The sequence below is a fragment of the Stigmatopora argus genome, chromosome 18 (assembly GCF_051989625.1).
Source record: "Stigmatopora argus isolate UIUO_Sarg chromosome 18, RoL_Sarg_1.0, whole genome shotgun sequence".
Classification (NCBI taxonomy): domain Eukaryota; kingdom Metazoa; phylum Chordata; class Actinopteri; order Syngnathiformes; family Syngnathidae; genus Stigmatopora; species Stigmatopora argus.
The window spans coordinates 6,547,632-6,572,511 of NC_135404.1; the positions used below are offsets into that span (position 1 = coordinate 6,547,632).

General features: G+C 41.3%; 2 protein-coding genes across 2 annotated transcripts; one reads left to right on the top strand and one right to left on the bottom strand.

Moving 5' to 3' along the window:
* Window positions 1-814: 814 nt before the first annotated feature.
* lrrc3ca (leucine rich repeat containing 3Ca) lies at window positions 815-8,196 on the bottom strand. Its single transcript, XM_077625958.1, has 2 exons — window positions 7,962-8,196; window positions 815-2,971 (listed from the first exon to the last, which is right to left on the bottom strand). The coding sequence occupies exon 2, from the start codon at window positions 2,919-2,921 to the stop codon at window positions 2,112-2,114; it is 810 nt and encodes a 269-aa protein (XP_077482084.1). The 5' UTR covers window positions 2,922-2,971; window positions 7,962-8,196; the 3' UTR covers window positions 815-2,111.
* Window positions 8,197-13,356: 5,160 nt separating this feature from the next.
* Window positions 13,357-24,621, top strand: top2a (DNA topoisomerase II alpha). The gene is made up of 34 exons (XM_077625409.1): window positions 13,357-13,515; window positions 14,089-14,238; window positions 14,310-14,400; window positions 14,478-14,541; window positions 14,659-14,804; window positions 14,880-14,977; window positions 16,193-16,405; window positions 16,966-17,139; window positions 17,210-17,311; window positions 17,814-17,951; window positions 18,011-18,149; window positions 18,232-18,389; window positions 18,889-19,014; window positions 19,096-19,206; window positions 19,273-19,378; window positions 19,517-19,626; window positions 19,704-19,796; window positions 19,892-20,006; window positions 20,087-20,208; window positions 20,284-20,432; window positions 20,507-20,738; window positions 20,808-20,942; window positions 21,237-21,437; window positions 21,502-21,697; window positions 21,776-21,867; window positions 21,939-22,085; window positions 22,167-22,250; window positions 22,755-22,958; window positions 23,020-23,131; window positions 23,197-23,358; window positions 23,599-23,743; window positions 23,830-23,990; window positions 24,054-24,283; window positions 24,349-24,621. The coding sequence occupies exons 1-34, from the start codon at window positions 13,498-13,500 to the stop codon at window positions 24,487-24,489; spliced, it is 4,665 nt and encodes a 1,554-aa protein (XP_077481535.1). The 5' UTR covers window positions 13,357-13,497; the 3' UTR covers window positions 24,490-24,621.
* Window positions 24,622-24,880: the final 259 nt, after the last annotated feature.

A 24,880-nucleotide genomic window follows, 5' to 3' on the forward strand; every position in this document is an offset into this window, starting at 1 on the left:
CGAATTTAAAAGTCAACATACATGAAAATGTGTGCCTTTTGTAGTCATTTCACCACTTTTAAAGTACAAAAAGTCTTTGAATTCTTTTGACAACATTGTTACGTCGTTGCTAATCAATGAGTATCAATGAGAAAATCCATGCAAAAGAGTGTAATGGGAAAAAAAAAATGATTATAAGGCGCTGGGGTGGTGTCAATGCCATAATACCAACGTAACGCTCCTATTCCTGCGCTTTCTCGCCAGCAGTTTCCATATTTTACCTCACAGGTTAGGGGAGAGCCATATGCACCCATCAAAAGAGCCATATGTGGCTCCCGAGCCATAGGTTCCCTACCCCTGATTTAGAGTGTCCAATTAGCCTACAATGCATGTTTTTGGAATGTGGGAGGAAACTGGAGTACCCAGAGAAAACCCACACGGAACATGCAAACTCCACACAGGTGGACCGACCATGGATTTGAACCCAAGACCCCTGAGCTGTGAGGCCGACACGCTAAACCACTCAAGCCGCCCTCCCCCAATGCGCATTTCCAGCTAAAATGGCAACCCCAGACAAAAAGCACAATATGAATAACATGATTAAGCTATAACTCGATTAGAAAAAGAATCAGCCATTAATCAACGTATGCAGGCGCCCTGTACAATCTTTAAACGAAACACTCCTGTCTGCGTGAGCCTAACAAGGAAAAATAAAGATTTTTTTCCCAGCCCACTTCCTTAATTCTCCCTTTCTAAACAAACAAAGTAAAAGCCCGACTGTCAACATTAGCATTTTTATTGTTATGGAAAAAGGAAGAGTGTTTTCCCCACTACTTAATATGCATTTTTTACAGTGTATATTGATGTTCATGCAGTCCAAATACTGCCAAGAAAACAAACGTTTTAAAAGCCTCACATCTTTTTTAAGACAGTCGACAGAGGAAGATTGTAAATGTTGTTTTGGTTCATCATGGCGATCCGTTCAATTCCAAAGTACTTCCATAATCCGATTTGCCCAGAAAAATGACAATGCATGGAGCCGCATACCACTAAAAGTGCTAATGGTTTGTCGAGGAATGAATAAATAATTCATTAAAAAGGCGGCTTGATTTTTTTAAATTGTTTTTTTTCATGCAAAGAAACGTATTCGCAAACAATTAGCTCAGTTAAAACGGCTTTTGGAAACTTTGCTTTTGTTTGCATGCGACCAATAACACTTTCAAAATTGAGTTTATGGTCATAGCATGTTCAAAAAACTGACTATACAAAATATATTTTGTTTTGAAAATGTTAGTTTACAAGTATATGTGGCCATGTAAACCTGCTAGCTTGTTAGCATTGAGCTAATGATTGGTTAGCCACTCAGACACAGACACATTTTTAACCTAGATAGAGTGGTGAGGTTTTTAAAAACATGATATTCTGGAAGAGTCAGGTGTATGGACGCAAATTGCATCATTTCCACATTTCGTTGATTTTAACCAGCATTCTTAATGAATGGCGCATGTGCTGAATGCTAACACGATAGCGGATTTACATGGCTACAAAACATGAACTCAGAAACAATTGTTAGGTTTTGAACACTTTCTAGGGCAAGTGACTTTTTTCTGGTTTCAAAAAAAGTACAGAAACTCATATTGACCAGCTGTCTTGTATTTGACTTGCGAAATTTAGCAGAAAGTTTGGTGGAATGCAGAAAATATGCAATTTCCAGGATTTACAACTGTCGCATTTTCTGGACTATAAGGCGCACTTTTTTTTCATAGTTTGGGTGGGCATGCCACTAATATGCGTGTTTTCTCTCTGACCACTGCTTGTACGTTAACGTCATTTTTTTCTGTGTTTCTGATCAAATAAAAAAATGTTCTCTATAAAAATGGAATTTTGTTTTCAGATTCAATGTTTAATCTTTGGCTGGTCCGACTTATAGTAAAAAAAATAGGGTATGTACGAAAACAGATCATTCCGTATGTCTACAAAAACCGAATATTGACGTTAGGGCGAATACTGGCCGCATGTTAACGTGTCAGTGATTCGCCGTTTGTCGTATGAAAGCTGGCATTAGCGCTAGCATAGAGAAGCTAACTCCGTAACGGGAGACTTTGAATCCGAACGGGGGTCGCAAAAGACAGTTAAACAACAGTGCTGATGGTGGAAGACTCCTCCGACTTGGCTTGCCTGCTGGGTAACGACTTGAGATACTCCAAATGTCTACGGGCGTCCTCCTGATTGGCCCTGACGTAGTAGACCAGGTACGAGATGACCATGGTGAACCAGCCGAACATGACCACCAGCATGGCCACGTCCGTAGTCCTCTTCATCACCACGCACAAGTCCACGTCGGGCTCCAGGAGGAAGGCCAGTCCGCGGACGGCGGTCTCCTCGGGTTCGGAAGTCTGGCAAACGATGCCGGTCAGCGACACGGGCTCCAGGTCCACGCGGGGCATGGCCATCTGCAGCTCGCAGTCGCAGTGCCAGGGATTGTCGGTCAGGTTGGCGCGGGCCCGCAAGCCCTCGAAGGAGTCGGCGTCGAAATGGACCAGCTTGTTGGCCGAGAGATCCAGGAAGCGCAGCGAGGAGCTCAAGCCTCGGAAGGCGCCCGGCTGAAGCTGGCTGATGTCGTTGTGCGACAGGTCCAGTTCGGCCAGCTGCGGCAGGCCGGCGAAGGCGTCGGCCGGGACCGAAGTCAGGAGGTTGAAGTCCAGGTAGACCCTACGGGTGTCGTTGGGGATGTCCCGCGGGATCTCGGTCAGGCGCTGGTTGCTGCAGCGCAGAGTCTTGCCGCCGCTGCCGCCGCCCACGCCCACGCCGCCGCCGCCGTCGCCCTCGGAGCAGTAGCAGTGTTTGGAGCAGGCGCCGGCCGAGAGCTGGAGCCACGAGGTCAGGAGCGCCAGGCCGCGAAGCAGCATACACGTCAACGCCTTGTCGCCCGCCGCTGACATCTCTTGGGAGGGGGTGCCCCACGCATCAATCGCCCGTGGAAGCGGCGAGCCTTACGCATTCAAAACATTTGAGTTTTAGAATACTCGGGAAGAAATGAATGACATTATTCTCACATGGCGGGGACACATTTGGCAGTTTTAGTGTGTGGCCTGCCAGAGAAAATCATGGGCATCAATGCCGCGGGTGTTTTTTTATGGCTATAATAAGATTTGGATAGAATTTGATTTTTTTTTTTACTTCATGTCTGCCATTGACGTTAAGAAGCGTTCTTCTGCTATGAGTTCAAATTAGTTTATCATCACGGCCAATGAGTTAAAAAAAATAGGAAAGGGGTTAGGGTTATGTTTAGGGTTTGGGTTAGGTTTAGGGGTAGGGTTAGGGTTAGCGTTATAAAACATGTTTATGTTTATGGTTAGGTTTAGGTTTATGGTTAGGTTTATGGCTAGGTTTATGGTTAGGTTTATGCTTAGGTTTATGGTTAGGTTTATGGTTAGGTTTAGGTTTATGGTTAGGTTTATGGTTAGGTTGATGTTTATGGTTAGGTTTAGGTTTATGGTTAGGTTTAGGTTTATGGTTAGGTTAGATGGTTTAGGTTTAGGTTTATGGTTAGGTTTAGGTTTAGGTTTAGGTTTAGGTTTAGGTTTAGGTTTAGGTTTAGGTTTAGGTTTAGGTTTAGGTTTAGGTTTAGGTTTAGGTTTAGGTTTAGGTTTAGGTTTAGGTTTAGGTTTATGGTTAGGTTTAGGTTTATGGTTAGGTTTAGGTTTAGGTTTATGGTTAGGTTTAGGTTTATGGTTAGGTTTAGTTTATGGTTAGGTTTAGGTTTAGGTTTATGGTTAGGTTTAGGTTTATGGTTAGGTTTAGGTTTATGGTTAGGTTTATGGTTAAGTTTAGGTTTATGGTTAGGTTGATGTTTATGGTTAGGTTTAGGTTTATGGTTAGGTTTCGGTTTATGGTTAGGTTTAGGTTTATGGTTAGGTTTAGGTTTAGGTTTATGGTTAGGTTTATGGTTAGGCTTAGGTTTGAGGTTAGGTTTATGGTTAGGTTTATGGTTAAGTTCATGGTTAGTATGGTTAGTATGTTTAGAGTTTAGGGTTAGGTTTAGGTTTGGGGTTAGGTTTAGGTTTGGGGTTAGGTTTAGGTTTGGGGTTAGGTTTAGGGTTAGGTTGAGGGTGAGGGTGAGGGTTAGGGGTTAGGGTTAGGGTTACTGAGTGGTTACTGTTTTCCCCCTTTTTATTTATTTTATTATTTCTATTTTAAAAAATAATGAAGGATATTTACTGTTTTCCCCTTTTTTACGATAAATAGGGGCAATTCCACAGGAATTTTTTTTCGTTTTTAATCAAAGAGAAAATGTTATTTTAAAGACACTTTCAAAATGGAAGATTTACTGCCTCCCCATTTTCATTTTTACAATAACAAAATCAATATAAATTGTAACAAACCAAAACAAATGACTAAAACCAATATCTGCTATTTTTTTTTTCCTTAATCGTTGCAGCCCTATAAAGGAAACGATAACTCCAATGTGAGCCGCAAAAAAGATGAATTCGACACCTGTGCTGTGCCTGATCAATTTATGACTACTACTAACTTCACATTTACTTTGTCTCGCATGATGTTCCACTGGGACTCCCTTTCTAGTTCACAAAGTCCTCCATTCATCAGTGAATGAGGCGTCTTTATGTCAGCCAAGAAACAACGGCTCTCCCAATGCAGGGTAAGGATGAAATGCTCCTTTTATACCCTTGCAATCCTTTTTTGTCATGCCACCACTTTTCTAAATAAACCGCTGCAGTGCGCCATACTTCTATTTTAGTACACGCAGATATAATATAAAAAAATACATTCAAATCGCAGTAGAGCACGTCGTTCCACTGCCCAGTTCTTTTTGGCCAGCAGATCAATATGAAAATATTGAATAGGGCCCGCACAATAACTTTAAATTTAGTGTACATTCTGTAGCGCTTCTCAGTTTCAACACCAGATGGAGCTATTCTTTAGCTGGGCAGTCAAAACGTGACGATGTGTTGAAATCGATGTATGAGCCTGAAGAATTTCAGTATTTTATTGCTCGTAAATAAACTTAAATTGAAAGAAATCTTATGAGATAAATTAATCTTCATTTTAATAGTCATATTCTTGACTTTTTTATTGTCAGTGGACATTTTCTCAATTTCAAGTGGGAAGGTCGGCATTGAGAGATCATGTTCACTCCCATTGACGATAGACGTCCAATCCAATTTGACTCACAGAGAATCGTAGCCAATGTGGTCATACTTCAATAAAAAAGGCAATAAAACATTTTTAACAACCCTGGGCTAAAACGAGGTGATTCTAGAAAAGCATCCAATCAGGAGAGGGTAAACTAAGTAAGCCCAAACATCACCCGAGCATCTTTAATTCCTTTCAAATCGACACTAAGTGGGCACCGTCCACTTACAAAGATTAAAAAATGTCATCGATCTCACTGCGAGTATCAAATAGCTTTTACTTTGGCGGGGTACCCAAGTACGATACGGTGTCCCGGGTGAGGAATACAATAGAATTAATTTCCACCAACTAAATCCAATGAGTTACAATTCAATTCAGGGTTATTTTTGTCCTAAAACCGTAAATATTCAAATTTGACTTTAAACTGATTGGACAGCCAATGCTGTTCATGATAACCATAATGTTGATCATTTGGAAATAATGATGTTGACTGAAGAATACAGATAAAAAATGTTGACAATACAATAATAGAAAACATAGAAAGATTAAAAATAATATTATCTAAACAAAAACAAATCAATGTTTATTTCAATTTTTGTATCTAAATACAAATGTATAAATAATACATTTCTAAAAATATATATTGTGATTTTTTTTACTTTAAATTTCTATTTTTTTTAATTTAGTATATTTATTCTATGTATTATCTTAATTATTTTAATGTTCAGTTCTTATTTTTATTATTATTTTGCATAAATAGATAAAATAATGTATTTCCCACTAATGCTTGTTAACATATATATTTTGAACACATTTTTTAATTGCTTTAATCCCTTGACATCAAGGGATTAAAGCAATTAAAAAATGCTCTAGTAAACCAAATAGAGATTTTCTGAAGGAAAAATAGGATTTCCTTTTTAACTCTGTATCGTCAATCCAGCGATCGACATTTCCCACAATTGGCCTCTCCCTATTTACACATCTTTTATTCTAAGCAGGGGAAAAAAACACTTCATTTGATTTGTTCCTGCACTTAGTGTCAGTGCAGCGCAACAGCTACTAAAGCACAGCCTTCACAATAAAAGACCCATGCTAAAAGATCTCCCTAAAATACCACCAAAAAGTCTAACATTACAAAATGTTTGATATGAGGAAAAGGGGTTAGGTGTTAGGATTAGGATTAGGATTAGGGTTAGGGTTGGGGATAGGGATTAGGGTTAGGGGTTAGTGTTAGGAGGTTAAACCCTAACCCCCTAACACTAACCCCTAACCCTAATCCTTAACCCTAACCCTAACCGTTAGGGTTAGGGTTAAGGATTAGGGGTTAGGGTTAGCTAGTTTAAAACAAGACAATTTGGCTGCCGCATTGTTTATTGATTAATTATGTTTAATTAAACATTTTATAGTTTGTGAGGGTTTAGACCAGGGGTGTCAGACTCGGGTTGGTTCGCGGGCCGCTTTAACGTCAACTTAATTTCACGTGGGCCGGACCATTCTAGATATAATATTTATATATATTTTTTATAAATGGATTAAAAGAACTGGATTAAAAGCCCTGAATATTCAGTTTTTTATAGATCTAAAACAATGTTTATTTTAGCTTTTTTTTTTTTTTTTTTAGATTTTACTAAATATTTTTGAACTAAAAACACGGAAAAAATGGAAAAATTACAATTATTGATTTAAAAGGGGGAAAATCAGGAAATTGAATATATACATCTATACTCTTCATTTTAATTTGATCCTAAAATAGAAAGTCGGCACTCATGATTTACTTTCCCGGGCCACACAAAGTGATGCGGCGGGCCAGATTTGGCCCCTGGGCCGCCACTTTGACACGTGGTTTAGACCAATCCAACCGTATTTTAAGGGTTCGGGTTTGGGTTATGGGAGGGGGCAAGGGCTCGGATTAGGGTAAAAGAATTTAAGGGGTTTTGGTTAGGATCAGGATTAGGGTAAAGTTAGATCAATGACTAGGATTAGAGTCAGGGTCAGGATTAGGGTTAGGGGTCAGGGTTAAGGGTTAGGGTTAAGGGTTAGGGATAAGGGTTAGCGATTAGGGTTAGGGGTTAGCATTAGGGGGTAATAAATGCAAAAGAATATTTACCATTTTACCATTTTCACGTATTTTTTCCCATTGGAAATTTAATGAGCATTGAAATAAGTAGGAATATTTTTGTCAAATTTTAGGATCACTGTAGGATTTTGACAAAATTGTATACAACCTTTGGTGAACCTCAATTTCCTGAATGAGTAAATTACATCAAAATCTCAATAGAGATCCAATTTGGAATTCTATTTTGCCGAAAAGTCCTTATTTGCGTCGCATTGTTTCGGCGATGTAACCTTTAAAGTGCAAAAAAAGGGGAAAACCAATGAATGAGTGGGAAAATGTGACGAGCTTTACATCATCCCCACAAAAAAAGAATGGGAAGCAGAATAAAAAATATGAGCAAAACTGGTCTAAAAGTGAAATCCATTCCACTGAAATTGGCTCCTTCTTTCAAAAGTTGCTTTATTTTTCAGGTTGTTTCTCAATCACGGCGTGTATCAGCCTACCTTGCCATCATTCCATTTTCCCCATTTGAACCGTAATCTCATTTGGAAAGCTCTTAGCCCTCCTGCTTGGACGGCATCTTGAATTTCCAGGGATGCACGGCAATCATTTTGAGCCAACGTCCCATGCAGTCTGTCACACTCAATTATACATGATGGGGATTTAGCCATCAATCAGCCCAAGTATTGCACCCAAGGCTGAATCATTGTTTGGATAAATACGTGACCAATGCCGTGGGGAAAAAAAAAAAACACAAAAAGAACATACTCACGTTTGAGGTGCTCTCCTGCTTCTCATCCTCGTATTAATGATTTTTTTTCCTCCCACCGTGAAGCGGATTCAACTTGCTGCGCGTTGATTTCCGCCACAGCGGTTCAAGGCTTGCCCGTTCAGTTTCCACGCAACCGGAGGAGGGAAGACGTTCGCTGGCTCCGGCACCCCGGAGGGGGGGGGACGGCCAACATGGGAGCGACGCCTCGATGCTTCTTCCCTCAGTGGCGCCTCTGTCTGACTTTCAGTGGCGTTTCTCGATGAGGAAAGGATGGGTAAATGCATCAGGTGGCTGCACAGGAACAGGCCACGCCCCCTGGAGAACACATCTTATTCCAGGGCGATGACTATCATCATGTTAACCCTTAGATGAGCTGGCATGACAGGTCATTTATTCATTTTGCAGGCAAAAAAGGGGGCAAAAATAGTTTATCTTCCGGAAAAAAATGACAGACTGTAACCTCAGTTTTCAAAAGGAGGGTTTTAATCTGGCGTGGCTCTCGAGCCGCATGTGGCTTTTTGCTTCTGATCTTATTTTGTATATATACTGATGAACAAGTTAGACACAAAGAGCCAAAATTTGAACCTGGGAGAGTCAAAGAGCCACGTAAAAACCAGCATAAAAAAATTAATCTGCCAAATTATTTTTTAAATATATTTTGTTATTTGTTTTTAATGGACCCTGATACATTTGAGTGTGTTTTAAGTGAGCATAAAATAGAAACATGAAACCAGGCAAATATATCCAAAATATAAGAAGCAAAAATGTATTTTGTCCGGGAGCCGCAGGCGGCTCGAGAGCCACGTACGTATTCGCCACCCCTGCTCTTTGCCCCGTTTCATGTTTCTCTTATTTTTTTATTCTCTCTTAAAACACACTCCAATTCATTAGGGTCTATTAATAACAAATAATAAATTAGATTAAAAAATATGGTGTCATTTTCATAATCTCGGTCATCTATTCACGGCCATTTTGAATCCAGTGGCTGTAACTGATCACGACTAATTATTGTCACCTATTTGGCTTTTTGTAAGCGACCATTACTGTTTAATTGTTGGTATTATTTTATAAATACTTCATTCTATCAATGCCATTGACTGCGATATACGTCCAACCCCAATAAGTGAGTTAACATTTTACCATTTTCATTCTGTCCCACGAAAAAAAAAACTTGGAAAGAACACAAACGCAGCTCCGACGTCACAACTAATCATATTTCAAATTACTAATGCATCTTCCAGCAACAAGCAATATTACACAGCCGCCTCGCCGGGGTTCTCCAGCTGGAGCCAAAGCAATAACAAATGCCGTTATTAATGTTTTCACGGCATAATAACTCACACTGCTCAGGCGGTGGCAATTTCTTCCCCGAAAAAGAAGACGTTGCACTTTCTTAAACTCGATTTTTCTCACGGCGGGAGAGAAAATGGTTTCCTTGGAAGTTGAATTGTGGCCATGTCTTGGAGGTGTCTTGAGGTTCTTGCGAGCAAACGCCATTGATTTGGCTCAAAAGAGATATACTTAACCGAGCGTGCTCTTGGAAGGAATTAATCAGTGGTGGGCCGTTAGGGCCTTCAAGGCATTCTCTGCTGGCCTAAGAAATATCTGAATCATGTATTATATTTTGTCCATCAATACTTATTAAATAATTCCAAATTGTCTGTTAGCTTCCTTTCATTGCTTTCCCCCCTGGTTGCACTGCTTCCAGATGTGTGCTTTCATATTGAAGCATTTAACCAATCACATTTCAGCCATTGTTTGTTGCCAGGGTCAGAAATCTGCATCAAGGCCTTCACAATCAGTTCTGCAGGCTCTGCTGCATTAAACAAGCGTCGATAAGACTGTTGCTTTAACAATCAGATTTCGAGTTGGCAACACCACAATGTATTGTCACAGGCGTAGGGATACGTCATCGCTTTCACCAACTATGATTAGCTACCAAAGTGTATCTGGAGCTAGCTGCACAAGCAAATATATTGTTGTGTTGATTTAAAGGTATTTTCAAGACGGACTATGCCAGAAATACGACAGGACAGGCTCGACTTTCAGCATTAGCTTCGATGGCGATAGAAAAGAAGGAAGAAAGAAAGGAGGATGGATATTGTGTTCAGTTAAAAAGGATTTTTGATGAGTAAAATATAGCTATATTCCTAAATAATATTTCAATTGTGGGCCCAGTTCTGATATCTGAAAAGCTCCAGTGTTTGTATTTAAGTTCCAGTATTTGTATTTAATCAATAAATGCTGTTTTCGGCTGGATTTTACCCCATTTTCGGGCAATGTTTGCCAGTACGCCATTGACGTTCATCGCTGTCTTTTCCCGGGAAAATCACCCCCCTGGCCCGGTTGTAATGTCTGGAAAGCTCCAGTATTTGTATTTAATCATTAAATGCTGCTAGGAAGTGGATTTTACCCCATTTTTGTGCATTGATTTATTGATTATTTTTTATGTGTCGCAGCTGTAGCTGCAGTCGAGGTTTTAAAGCCATAAAATAGTTTTTGAGGGTTGCATTGATTCGTTGAAGGCGCTACGAGAAAATGCACGGACCGCCACTGGAATTAATGGAATTAAAATCAATATGTCAGGTTCCTCTGTGCCCTTGCGCTGCTATTAAATGACTTACAGTAGATGACGACTAAATGTGACGTTGCACTTTGTGTACAATTAGAAATAACCTTTTTGTTATCATTTTAGGCTTGAATCCAAGTTTGTTAACAAAAAAAACAACACAGCTGAGGGAAGCTTTCTTCCATTTTATATTTGTTGCTTCCACTTTTAATGGAGTCTCTGTTGTTGGGTATTTTAATCATGGTGAAGACATTAAAAACCCCATTAAGAACCAAGTTTCTTCTTCTTATCTTTAGTGGTTAAAGGCTAAGTAAAGATATAGGAAAGTCATCCCAGAGTCAAAATGTGCTGTCATCAAAAGACTATTTCCTTTTTCTCGTCATTAATTCATTGACTACCATTGACGGCAATGGACGTCCAATCCATTTGAAGTCGGAGGTTTGATCCAATTTCAACTATTATTTTCTCAAATAAAAACACATACGTTATAATGATATAAGTATTTTTTAATAAACATTCAAATTGTGTCAAAGGTAGTCAATATATTAACAAACTCACAGCTAACAAAAAAGATTTGTTTTATCACCAAATTTAATGTATTTTTTCAATTGAATGAATTGAATTAAAGGATTTTATTGTCATTTTCCAAGTATAATGAGATTTAAGACTTTACCACAAAGTGCACAAATAACAACAACAAACAAATACGCAAATAAATAAGTAATAAATAATCAAAAATAAGTAAATAAATAAAAAAGTAGTCAACGTACTCAGTAGTCACAACATAAATAAATAGGGAAGTGCACAAATAACACAACAAAAAACAATAATAAATAATCAATAAATAAGTAATCAATGGATAACAATAATTTGAGATTTTTATTTTTGAGTTACGAGCCTAGTTGTTAGTTTTTTAATAATGGAAGAGACTATTTTGGGGTATTTTGAAGAAAAAAAAGGTTCATATGTCATTGGTTAATCTCACCTATTTTTGTTATTCATGATAATTAAAATAAATAAAAAGTTCTATATTTAAATATTTCGAGCAATATCAAGCAATATTTAAATATTTTGTACATAACTTAATTGATAATAGAAATGAAATTGATGAAATCAAAATGAATAAAAACAGAAATGACTCTGTTTATGGCCTCCAACAACACTCTAAAAAAGTGTTTTTCCATTTTTTTAACCCATTCCCTGCCATCAACAGTGATGACATCCAACATTAAAGCCTTATATTTCCATCCCATTGACGAGGCTGGACGTCTAATCCTATTTAACTACTTTACGTCTAGTCTTTTGCGATCACAGCCTGCCCTTCCAGTCAAAATGGATTGGACATTCACCGTTGCCAATAGCAACCATCCAAACCAAAACGGTTAAACAAACCACTGTATTGTTTACATTACACGAGGCAGCACTGCTGATTCTCAAGGCTTTGGCTGGATTACGTTGACATGGCAACACCAAAGGATGAAATCTTTTTGCCCCCCCCCCCTCCCCAAAATAAACCTATCCATTCCGCATTCACACTTTAGTCAATTTTGAGTGTGTTCTTGGTCCTCATTTACAAGAAGATCAGATAACAAGAAAATGACTCAACCCATGTGGCGCCAGCCAATCGTCTTGACTTTTATCCCATCACCTCAAAGCCAGCTTTTTGTCGCTGGCGAGCGAGTTCATCAACCCGGCTTCATTGTGTCTGTCCTTGATCAAGTGTGTACCTGTGAGGTGACACTAATCCTCAAAAGGGGGCTTTCTTATGCAAATCCTCCCCTTTTTCGTCGTGTGAGTGCCGTCGCGGAACCGGAGTTTTATGCATTTTTTTCTTCTCAATTTTCATTCCTCGGCTGCTCCCGGCGTGCTCCTCATCCACCCAACGAGATCAAACGTTGACGTGAATACATTAGCTGGCTTTATTTATATATTTCTTGAGTCACTTGCTGCCCCACGTCAGATGGGGGGCTATTTTAGGAAGGGAAGTAGGTACTTTATCTTCCCTCTTTGGGATACGGCCACACATTGGAAAAAAAAAGATGAAATATGGTCTTATGGTAAAAATATTACGGGGCATACATAGCTCACAGGGCCATTGGTTGGAGATTTTTCTTTTAATTCAAAAGGTTTCTTCAGTTCTGTTTGTTTTCTTTTGCGTGTGTTTGTTCCCGTAGATGCCAACTCTGTCCCGGTCCTAATGAGGATGGGAAGATGGCTACTTTAGCAACTTTTCTCCAGCTGTCTTCCAACTCATGCGCATTAATGTTATTCATTGAAATTCACGGTGCTTTAGCAACCATGTTTAGGTGATGTGAGAGGCCTGCAAAGCGACAGATAAGGTGGACACTTCGGACTGGGTGATTGCAAGTGGGCAAAATATGAAGTTTCATTCAACTGTGACCGAGAGATGGAAGGAAACAAGAGAAGTGATGAAGTAGTTGAGATATTGGGATGTTCAAAAGGAAACTTTATATCTTAGGGAGAATGACAAAAGATTGCCTGTTAAATAAACCTTTGTGCTCAAGTTGCGTGTCCTAAAAATATTTTAAATACATTTTAAATGTTAGATTTACAGCGAAATAAGTGATAGAATTGTTACATTAAATTATTGTTGTTCAAATAAATACAAAATAAATTTTCAATTAGACGTAAATCAGAGCCGCGATTTTTACTGAAACTGATTGGTTGTAAATACGGAAGGCGCGTTTGGAGTGCCGAACGTCCCGATGATTGGCTGTTTAACAGCTATGTTGTTGCTGTGCTTTCCATTGGAGGATTTTGTCACATGTCCCAACGTCTCATTGGTTGTTGTCAAATGGCGGTTCCTTTGCGTTTTCAAACTGACTAATAGCAACTAGCTGCACTCCAAGTAAGTGCGGGTTAGGTTGCATCCATTTTATTGTTTCGTTTTAGTGGTTTAATTTTATTCGTTGTAAACGCTGAAGTGATTTTAAAAAAGGAGCAACAATGGCGGCACCACTGACGGTAACCTTTTTTTTCTCATAGAGTTTGAAAGTTAAACAACGGCTCAATTGGTATCATTATAAAGATGGCGAGTAGTTTGTGGTGAAAAGAAGAAAAACACGTAATATGTATTTATTTTTAGAATAATTATGAGGAACAGAGGTAATGTTGTACAAGTGTAATGCCATCTCACTGTGACTTGGCACGAAGTGCTAGTTAAAACGTGTCATTTTTATGTGGTCAACTGCTTTAGTTTGGTTTTTAGTACAAAATGGCGTCTTGTTCGAATTCAGATGGGTATTTTTGTCTTAAATGTTTTATTCACACACAAATGTATATTGCTTACAAACAAGGGTGACAAGTTGACTATATCAATCTCAACAACGAACAAAATAAAAACAAAAACAAAAAAATATATATAAAAGAAAGTTGGGGTTGTTTCTTCAATTCTGTATTGTATATACAGTCGCTTAGTCTAAGTATATCGTAGCCTTGTGTTTCCTCAGTTTTTATATATTACACTGTAATTATGAGCATAAAGAACATGGAAGAACACCCAAAAATACAACAAAGCTAAAACGGTGTATTCCACAGTCCCATTTGTTTGAAAACAAAGCCATGGAGAAGACCAAGAAGGACCCCAAGCGTTTGTCTGTGGAGAAAATCTATCAAAAAAAGACTCAGTTGGAGCACATTTTGCTCCGTCCTGATTCTTACATTGGCTCAGTCGAGACATTCACCCAGGTAAAATGCTTGATAAATGATTGGCTGGGGAATTCTTGTCGTGAACCCGTCTGTTTCCGTGTTTTCCTCAGCAAATGTGGGTATACGATGAAGACGTTGGACTCAACTGCAGGGACGTGACATTTGTGCCGGGTCTGTACAAGATATTTGATGAGATCCTTGGTAAGCAGAAGCCCATCTTGGTTCAAGGTCAGATAAAAATGTATTTTAGTTTTTTTGAACTCTGCCTCTCTTTCCAGTAAATGCAGCGGACAATAAGCAAAGAGATCCAAGCATGTCCTGCATTAAAATCGGCATCGATGTGTGAGTAAAAGTTGCTCACGTCAACAAAAGTGGAATAACAACGAATGGCGTTCATCTTTGGATATACACTATCTTGCATAATATTCGAATTGACTTGTATTTTTTCGTTTCTTTTAGTGAAAACAACACCATAAGTGTGTGGAATAACGGTAAGGGTATTCCTGTGGTGGAGCACCGGGTGGAGAAAGTGTTTGTTCCCGCTCTCATCTTTGGACAGCTTCTCACCTCCAGTAACTACAATGACGACCAGAAAAAAGTCACCGGTGAGCGGTGGGATTGAAAATCATGCGTCTGGCACAAGAATCTGATGTTTAATGGGTCTATGCCTTCATCTATAGGTGGACGTAACGGATATGGTGCCAAGCTCTGCAACATTTTCAGCACCAAATTCACAGTGGAGACCGCCTGCAGAGAATCAAAAAAGACCTTTCAACAGGTACAGAGAAAAAAAAGGGGGCTGGTGATATCAAAATATGTCCTGTCTTCCCTCTTCTTGTCTTAATGGGTATTAGATATGTCGCCCCCCCCGGTAAATGGGTCATAATGAGGTTGTAACACTATTTAAATTAGCTATGTAGCATATACAGTAGTACCTCAAGATACGAGCTTAATTCGTTCCGGGACTGAGCTCGTATGTCGATATTCTTGTAACTCGAACGAACGTTTCCCATTGAAATGAACTAAAAACAAATTAATTTGTTCCAACCCTCTGAAAAAACACCCAAAACAGGATATTGGATTGGAAATTTTTTTTTTATTTCTTCTAATCGCCATCTATTAACAAAGTAACACATAACTAGTGGTTTAATATTACTAAAATGTGTTTAATAGAACTAAAATTAGACGGATTTCGCGGTGGGTAGAGAGAGAGGGACATAGAGGGGGCGAGCGGAGGAGACTTTTTGCACCGGTGAATCGTAATATAACATCAACAAATTTAAATGAACTGGGATTACGATGCCGACACACTCAAAAATAAGTTTAATCTAACCTTACACTAAACTTAATTCAAATTTTGTTTTACATTTTTATAACTTTCTTGGCTCTGTTTGCCGCCCGCCTCCACACTGACTTTCAGTCAACAGAGTTTGTATTCCCTTCAAAAATGTCCTCACAATAGGATAACGCACGACCACTTGCCAACGAGAAGTAATATATACTCCTCGTATTAGCGATCGCTCCGCCATTCGCACGGAGTGACGGAAAAAAAACACTGAAAAAAATGCAACGCTCCCCCCAGTGCTCGTAGATACAGTTACACACGAAAGACATTCGGCAAAAAAGACAGTGCGCTAAAATCATAAACAGCCTCTCATGTATTGGCCACCTGGCTTTCTCGTATCTCGAAATTTGTCTCGTATCTAGAGATGATGATTTGCTCGAAATTTTACTGGTATCTCGAAATGCTCGTATGTCGAGGTACCACTGTATTTGCAGTCATGTTTTGTATCAGCCTTTCCTTTTTTCTTTCTTTCTTTTTGCCTCTTTAAATATGGGGGAAACAATCTCTGAGAATAATTTTCGGACACTTAAAACAATCATTTTTGATGTCAAATCCGGACCAACAAACTATTTGTCCCACAGCCCTGCTTTTGTCCAGCAAAATAAAGGGATAAAATATGAGGAAATCTTAACTCTTGTCTGTCGACAGACGTGGTACGACAACATGGGCCGTGCAGGGGAGCCTAGCATCAAACCCTTCGACGGAGACGATTACACTTGCATCACCTTCCAGCCAGACCTGCCCAAGTTTAAAATGAGCATCCTGGATAAAGACACGGTAGCCCTGATGACCAGGAGGGCCTACGACATTGCCGGGTGTGCCAAAGATGTCCGAGTTTTCTTCAACAACAAAAGGCTGCCTGTAAGTATAGTTATAAAGCGCCCTGAATAAAATGTTAATGACAAAAAACAATTAAAATCAGTAAATTGAGAAATACAATCTGGTTACGGCCCCCAGATCCCACTCATTTTCTTTCTTTTATAATGTTTCACTCACTGTCTGCTTTTGACAACGATAGAAGTCCAATTCATTTAAACTGAGACGACTGGTCAAATCTTCATCTTTCAGTGCCATTGACGGCGCTAGACATCCATTTTGAGTTGACTGAATTATTTTGGATTCAGTTGAAATTAAAAATGAATGATTTTTTTTTTTACTCATTGGCTGCCATTGACTACAATGGAAAAAAATGTTGTTTTTTTAAATTGTTATTTTTTAAATTTGAATTTAAAAAGTTGAAGTCATTGCCTGGCATTAACGGCACTCGGACCCCCTTTTCAGTGGGCCGCTTCCGTCAGAATGGATTTACTTACTTTCCCGGGCCACACAAAATGATGCGGCGGGCCAGATTTGGCCCCCGGGCCGCCACTTTGACACTTGTGGTTTAAGTATTAAATTTACTCACTCACCATGCAATTCAGGTGAAAGACTTTGAAAGCTACGTGAAATTGTACGTGGAGGGCAAAGTGACCGAGACGGGCAACAAGCTGACGGTGCTTCACGAGGTCGTCAACGAACGCTGGGAGGTCTGCCTCACCGTCAGCGAGAAGGGATTCCAGCAAGTCAGCTTTGTCAACAGCATCGCCACAACCAAGGTGCGCTCTCGCGCCCGATAAAGTGACGGCCAAGCACAGTAGATCCTAATATCTATCCGTTGAAATAAAGGGCGGGAGGCACGTGGACTACGTGTCCGATCAGGTGGTCGGCAAGCTGATTGACGTCGTGAAGAAGAAGAACAAAGCCGGCGTTGTGGTCAAGCCTTTCCAGGTGAATGACTCAAACTCTGGTCTTAACCTCGGTGGTAAGAGTTCTACAGAGCTGCCAAATACTACGAATCTTCTATGGTTTACTACGCCAGTTTTTAACAAACTACTAAATAAATACAGTTTTTTTTTAATGAAAACTACAACAACAACAAAAATGAGTTTTTTCAGCAATTTACATGAAAAAAATGAGTGTTAAACATTTTGGTTGGCCATTTTAACTTAATTTTGATGCCAGGTTCTAAATAAGTTTTGCATGGGGTCAAAGCGTTTAATTATTTTAAAAATTAAGTAGCACGATTACTTTCATTTCAACGACACATGTACGTTCTCATTAGTTGTTTCAAGCAGTGTTGGCTATGTCCACAAAACAAAAATCGGAATTTGTTTTTTTAATGTCTTGGCAAAATCTGCAAATTCTCTATCCCCACTACGGAATATGATATTTCACGTTTGGCAGCTCTGTTTCTAGTTTCGACTGTAAATCACTGTTTTCTCGTAATCAGGTGAAAAACCACATGTGGCTGTTTGTCAACTGCCTGATCGAGAACCCCACGTTCGACTCGCAAACCAAAGAGAACATGACTCTGCAGCATAAGAACTTTGGCTCCAACTGCTCGCTCAGCAATAAGTTCATCAAGCAGGTAGTGCTAAGCCGACGTGGCTGGCGTCCTAGCATTTTACTCACTTGTTTTTATAACAGGCCACCACATGTGGAATTGTGGAAAACATCATGAACTGGGTGAATTACAAAGCACAGCTGCAGCTCAACAAAAAGTGTTCGGCCGTCAAGCACACCAAAGTCAAAGGGGTGCCCAAGCTGGACGATGCCAACGATGCAGGTACAGTTTTTTTTCCCCGTCTCTCTTTACCTCGCCGCCAAGATTTAAAAAAAAAAAACGTAACAACCTCGCTGCCCGGCAGGCGGCAAGAACTCCATCGGCTGCACGCTCATCCTGACCGAGGGAGACTCGGCCAAGACCCTGGCTGTGTCCGGCCTGGGTGTGGTCGGCAGGGACCGCTACGGCGTCTTCCCCTTGAGGGGAAAATTCCTCAACGTGCGAGAGGCGACTCACAAGCAGGTCCGAATCACCCGCCCGCACCGGGACGTTTGGTCGCCGGTTGTTTGGGTCCTGGCGACCAAACGTCTGGCGACCAAACGTCCGGCGACAAAAAGTCCGGTGACAAAACAAAGTAAAACAACGCGGTCTACGCATCAATAAAAGCCAACAATGGCCCCGAGCAGTTTCACTGAGCGGACGTTTGAGTGTATAAGAGTCTGTATGTACATGAGTTGTCCCCTTAGGAAGGGACTTCAGTCAGGGTCTTAACAAGTTCTCCAACAAAACACAATAAAAGTACGGGAAATTTGGAGCTTTTCTTTAGCCTAATAATTAATAGGGCATTAAGAATAAGTATGACTAAATAATAATTTGCAGTTTGTATTTAGGGAATTTGAGCAACGATTTTAAATGGTAGTAATCAATAATTTTCCGGGCGACCAAAAGTCAGACGACCAAACGGCCGAGTACCATCTTTTCCGCATTATTTTGCTTGATTTCCGTACGTGTCCTCTGACAGATTATGGAGAATGCAGAGATCAACAATGTCATTAAGATCCTCGGTCTGCAGTACAAAAAGAACTACAGTGATCCAGATTCCCTCAAGACCCTGCGCTATGGAAAACTGATGATCATGACAGATCAGGTGTCTTTTTTTAGCATTGTTCTCACCCCAATAAATACCCCCGAACTGGACGCTTTGCTAATCTGGAGTTGTGTTTAATAGGATCAAGATGGCTCCCACATTAAAGGTTTGCTCATCAACTTCCTCCACCACAACTGGCCTTCGCTGCTCCACCACAACTTCCTGGAAGAGTTCATCACTCCCATCATAAAAGTATGCCATTTGACTTTGTGAGAATAAGAAAAACTCCAACGTAAACCTGAAAATTCCTGTCCTCAGGTTTCCCACAAGAAATCCCAACAGTCATTCTACAGTATCCCCGAATTTGACGCATGGAAGGAACGCCAGTCCAACTTCAAATCTTGGAAAGTCAAGTACTACAAAGGTTTGTCATAAACCCCTGTGTGGTAGTAAACGAGCCAAGTAAGCTTTTTTTTCCCCCCGTGGACCGACATCACGGTTTTTGGTTTATTTTCTGTTGTCTTTACTTATTTGTTTTTTTTTTGGATCACCGTCCAATAAGGTTTGGGAACTAGCACGTCGCAGGAGGCCAAGGAGTATTTTTTGGATATGCAGAGACACCGTATTCCGTTCAAGTACTCGGGGCCTCAAGACGACGAAGCCATCACCCTCGTGAGTCCCGTCGGTTCGCGCTTATGGCTTCGGATTGCCCCGAGTTGTCTTTGAAAAGAAACTGTGCCGTGTGCTAGGCCTTTAGCAAGAAAAAAGTGGAAGAACGCAAAGAATGGCTCACCAATTTCATGGTCAACAGACGCCAGCGAAAGGAGCTCAACCTACCTGAGGTTGGTTGACTAAGCTATTGGTTCAGTTTTTCCATCTGTTCACCCATCATCAGTTTCCTCGAAGTTACCGCCTGGGCTTCTCTCCCTGTACGCAGGAGTATCTGTATGGTCAGGACACCAAGCATCTCTCCTACAATGACTTTGTCAACAAGGAGTTGGTCCTTTTCTCAAACTCGGACAACGAACGGTCCATTCCCTGCCTGGTGGACGGTGCGTCAAAGTAGCCGTCTCAGAAACACAGTTTGGGGACAGACACCTCTTATGCATGTCATTATATTGGTTTGTCATAGGTCTGAAACCAGGCCAGAGGAAGGTGTTGTACTGTTGCTTTAAGAGAAATGACAAGCGGGAGGTCAAGGTGGCCCAGTTGTCTGGTTCTGTAGCCGAGATGTCAGCGTATCATCATGGAGAGGTAAATTCCACTTTACAGATAAGGTCATGCATAGGTTCATGCGCCTGATCGGATATCCCACCGCTCAATTTTCAGATTTCTCTGATGATGACCATCATCGGGTTAGCCCAGAACTTTGTGGGAAGCAACAATTTGAACTTGCTGCAGCCCCTCGGTCAGTTCGGAACTAGGTTACACGGCGGCAAGGATTCTGCCAGCCCCCGTTACATTTTCACCATGCTGAGGTGAGCATTCGACGGAAAACCAATCCACGCCGTCTAGATGTGTGACGACGCTACCAAATATCCAAACTTTCCAGCCCCCTGGCTCGCCTTCTCTTCCCGCCGACTGACGACAATCTACTGAAGAACAACTACGACGACAACCAGCGGGTGGAGCCCGAGTGGTACATTCCCATCATCCCCATGGTGCTGGTGAATGGCAGCGAGGGCATCGGCACCGGCTGGTCCAGTAAGATCCCCAACTTTAGCGTCCGGGAGATCGTCACCAACATCACACGCATGCTTAACGGGGAGGAGCCGCTGCCCATGGTGAGTGTGTAGTTTGCGATCTCATTAGTGGACCGACCGCGAGAATGACTTTCATTTGTGCTCTCTTAGCTCCCTAATTATAAAGGCTTCAAAGGAACAATTGACCAACTGATGGACAACAAGTACGTCGTCTTTGGAGAGATAGCCATTATTGACTCCACCACGATTGAGATCTCGGAGTTGCCTGCAAAAACCTGGACGCAGGTTAGTCGCTCTTTCACTCATTCACTCATTTGCAAAACCCTTAACCCATGCTATGTAAACTTAAAATGAGAGAGGTCCTGATCCAAAAAGGCATTCGAATATCTTAGAAATGTATTCCGGAGGGTAAACCACGTGTCTTTTCCATTGTAACATTACAGCCCCTAACACTCGAAATTTAAAAAATAAAAAATGAATCATGAATCCCTGTTCAGTCACAGGCCCAGCCAAAGAATGAGGATGGAAAAGTGCGAGGTATAAACTGGAAAATACGGTAACTGCTTGTCTTCGATCCAGACTTACAAGGAGAACATTCTGGAGCCGATGCTGAACGCCACCGAGAAGGTCCCCGCTCTGATCACAGACTACAAGGAGTACCACACCGACACCACGGTGCGATTTGTCATCACGATGACTGAGGAGAAGCTTCGTGAGTCGGAGGCAGTAGGACTCCACAAAGTCTTCAAGCTGCAGCATTCCCTGACCTGCAACTCTATGGTCCGTTTGGCAAATTTTCGTCCTAAAACCGAAACCAAAGCTTATCCTTCAATGTTCGTCCCAGGTTCTGTTTGACCACGTGGGCGCCTTGAAGAAGTACGAGTCCGTGCAGGATATCCTGAAGGCCTTCTACGAGTTGCGGTTGAAGTACTACAACATAAGGAAGGACTGGCTGTCGGGGATGTTGGGGGCCGAGAGCACTAAGCTCACCAACCAGGCCCGCTTCATCCTGGAGAAAATCCAGGGCACCTTGGTCATCGGTTAGTGGTTAGCTTACTTGACGCCATGCGTCACTGTGGGCGTTTTGCTAATGAGATGCGTGTGTATACTACGTATAGAGAACAAACCAAAGAAGGAACTGATTTGCATGCTGGAGGACATGGGCTATGACTCCGACCCCGTCAAAGCCTGGAAAGAAGCTCAAGACAAGGTGAATCCTCAGGAAGATTTTTCTTTTTTTTAATCTGCCTCTACTTGTACTAACTATCACACGCTCATCAGAATGAAGAGCAAGTAGATGATGATGATCAGGGGGAAGCATCAGAGGAGGACACCAGTGGTCCAGACTACAACTACCTGCTCAACATGCCCATGTGGTTCCTGACTAAGGAGAAGAAGGAGGAACTGATTAAACAGAAAGAGGCTAAGGTGAGTTGCCCGACTCTTTTCAGGTGATGCTCTTCATCCGTACGTTTGGTGAGGTTCCAATCCCCATTCACTGATTGGCAGATGACAGAGCTAAACACGCTGAAGAGGAAGAGTCCAAGTGACCTGTGGAAGGAAGACCTTGCTGCCTTTTTGGATGAACTTGAGGTAAGGGCTTGAATTTGGTCGTAAATGGAAACCATAGATGACTGACTGTAGGGGGTAGAAAGATAACGTGGATGAGAAGAAATTAGGAAAAAAAACTAATAAAAGGGCACAATTGAAGAAAAAAAACATTGAAAGTCACGTTATCAACTCTCCTTAGCGACGATCCATTTCCTTGGATGGAAAAGGGAAAATGAGAGTAAATGAGTGTTAAAAAATACACTTACAACATGCTCCTCTGGATGCAGAGTAGAATTATGAGAAAACAGGAACTCGCCAGAACACTCCACTAGATTTACTATTTGTCCCCGAATTCTTAGTTGGAAAAAAGAAAATGCGGATCGATAAAAGGGGGGAAATGCTCCCATGATATGCTCCTTTTGAGAATACAGTGTTGAATTATTCTCTTGCCTAAATTTATTGGGTGGGTATTTCCCAAAATGGGGAAAAAAATGACCTTTTTTTGTTCACTATAAAGCTCTATTTGCTCCCTCTTTTCCACGCCAGCGCTGTGAAGCCAAAGAGAAGGAGGACGCCGGAATGCCTGTCACCAAGACTTCCAAAGGCAAAGCGGCCAAGATCAAAATGGAGACTCTGCCCACCTCGCAGGGCCGCCGCGTCATCCCGGTCATCACCAAGGCCATGATAAACGAAGCTAACAGGAAGGCCGAACTCCTCAGAAAAGAACGCGAGCGAGGCCGAAAATCCAAGGTCAGATTTCAGCCGCAGTCGCCTTCGGGGACCATTCACCGAACGCCAAATTGTTTCTCAGAGTGAAGATGAAACAAGCATGAAGATAGAATTCGGGGAGGGCGGCGAGGACTCCGACCTGATCGAGCTTGTCGGCTCGCCTAAGAAGACCAAAAAAACCACACGGGATAAAGGTGAGAAACGACGACCTTTGAAATCACCAGAGTCGGTCAACGGGGATATATTGGTTTGGTTTCAGGGTCAAAAACAGGGAAGCAGACCACCCTCCAATTTAAGCCGGTTGCCAAAAAGACCAAGAAGAGTCCCATGTCTGAGGACGAAGGCAACACTCTGTCTGAAAGCGAAATGGAGGTGGAGGAGTTCATCGCTCCCAGAGAGAAGATCGAACGCAAAACTAAAGGTAGAATACCAGAGACTAAAGGGCTTACACTAGATTTGCAAGATTTTTGCGAGTAATGTGGTTTTCAGGTCCTTGCAGTAGTGACAATTGGTTCACATGCAACTTTATTGTTTGAAAAAAATATTCCACTGTCCACGTTAACCGAGAAGTGACCCGAAAATGCCCCCAAATTGACCCAAAACATGGGAATCAATAACAAGTAATATTTGCGTCCTGAAGATGCGTGGAATTTCATTTCAGCTGCCATCAAGTACTCCATGTCTGATAGTGAAGATGATTTTGACGACGCTCCAAAACAGAAGGATTTTAGCTCCGACGAGGACGACAAATGCTTCGCCCCAGCTGCCGCAAATGACAGCGAGTCGGATTCTTCCTTCGCACCAAAGTGAGTACGAGGCGGGGGGCTTTTAAAAAAAATGTTTTATATATATATATATATATATATATATATTAACATAAAACGCCCTGTAGGAAAATAACGACAAAGGCTAAACCAACAGCCAAGAAACAAATCGAAAGCAAAACCAAACCGGTTAAGAAGGACCCAGCGCCCAAAACCAGGACCAGAACGGCCGCACCCAAGAAAGCTGCTGTGCCCAAGAAAGCCACGGCTGCGCCCAAGAAAACCACAGGTACGACGTGAAACTACTCGCGGGTCATTTCAGACGAGACACTCTTCTTAATTGTCGTCTCAGAAGTGAAGCAACCGTCCATCATGGACGCTCTGGCCAAAACCAAACCTACATCGAGCACCGTCTCCAAGGAGTTTCCCTCCTTCGGCTTCAGCGACTCAGATGAGGAAGTCCAAGTAAAGAAGCCCAAGGCCGCCCCCAAACGGAAAAACGCCATAAGCGACGACTCTGACAATGATTCGGGCGACCTCATGTCTCGCCTGACGTCCAAATATAAAACAACGGAACCCAAGGTTTGTGTTGAATTTTAGCATATCGGTGACTGTGAATGATGAGCCTTTATTTCTGCTCCTTCTAGAAAAAAGCAATGAAGTGGAGCGACGACGATAGCTTCAACATTTCTGAGATCGCAGCACCAACAGTTGCCGCAGAACCGTCCAAGATCAGCAGCAGAGCCAGGAAGCCAGTTTGCTACAATATTGACTCCAATTCTGACTGAAGCACTGTTCATTTTACCATGTTTTGCATGTTCTTAGTGGTGATTTTCAAAATGACATTCGTTTTAACGTTAATACTGTTTATACTGTATTTTTATCGGTTTTCTAAATAAAGTTCACTCGTGTTAATTGTTCATTCGTTTCTATCTTGTGCAATGGACCAACATTACCAAGGTAATTCTTACATGTATTTCAGTTCCTATGTAAATGCTTGAATACATTTTTCAGATTAAATGCTATAATAATGCTTTACCTTATCCATGCGAATCCTACTTTGTGAATCACTGACTGAGTCCCATTTTCTTTCCCCATTAGCAATGGCAACCGTGCTTTCTACTGTCCTTCATGATGGATGGCCTTCTGACTAAATCCACCGTCAACTCAAGCACTCAT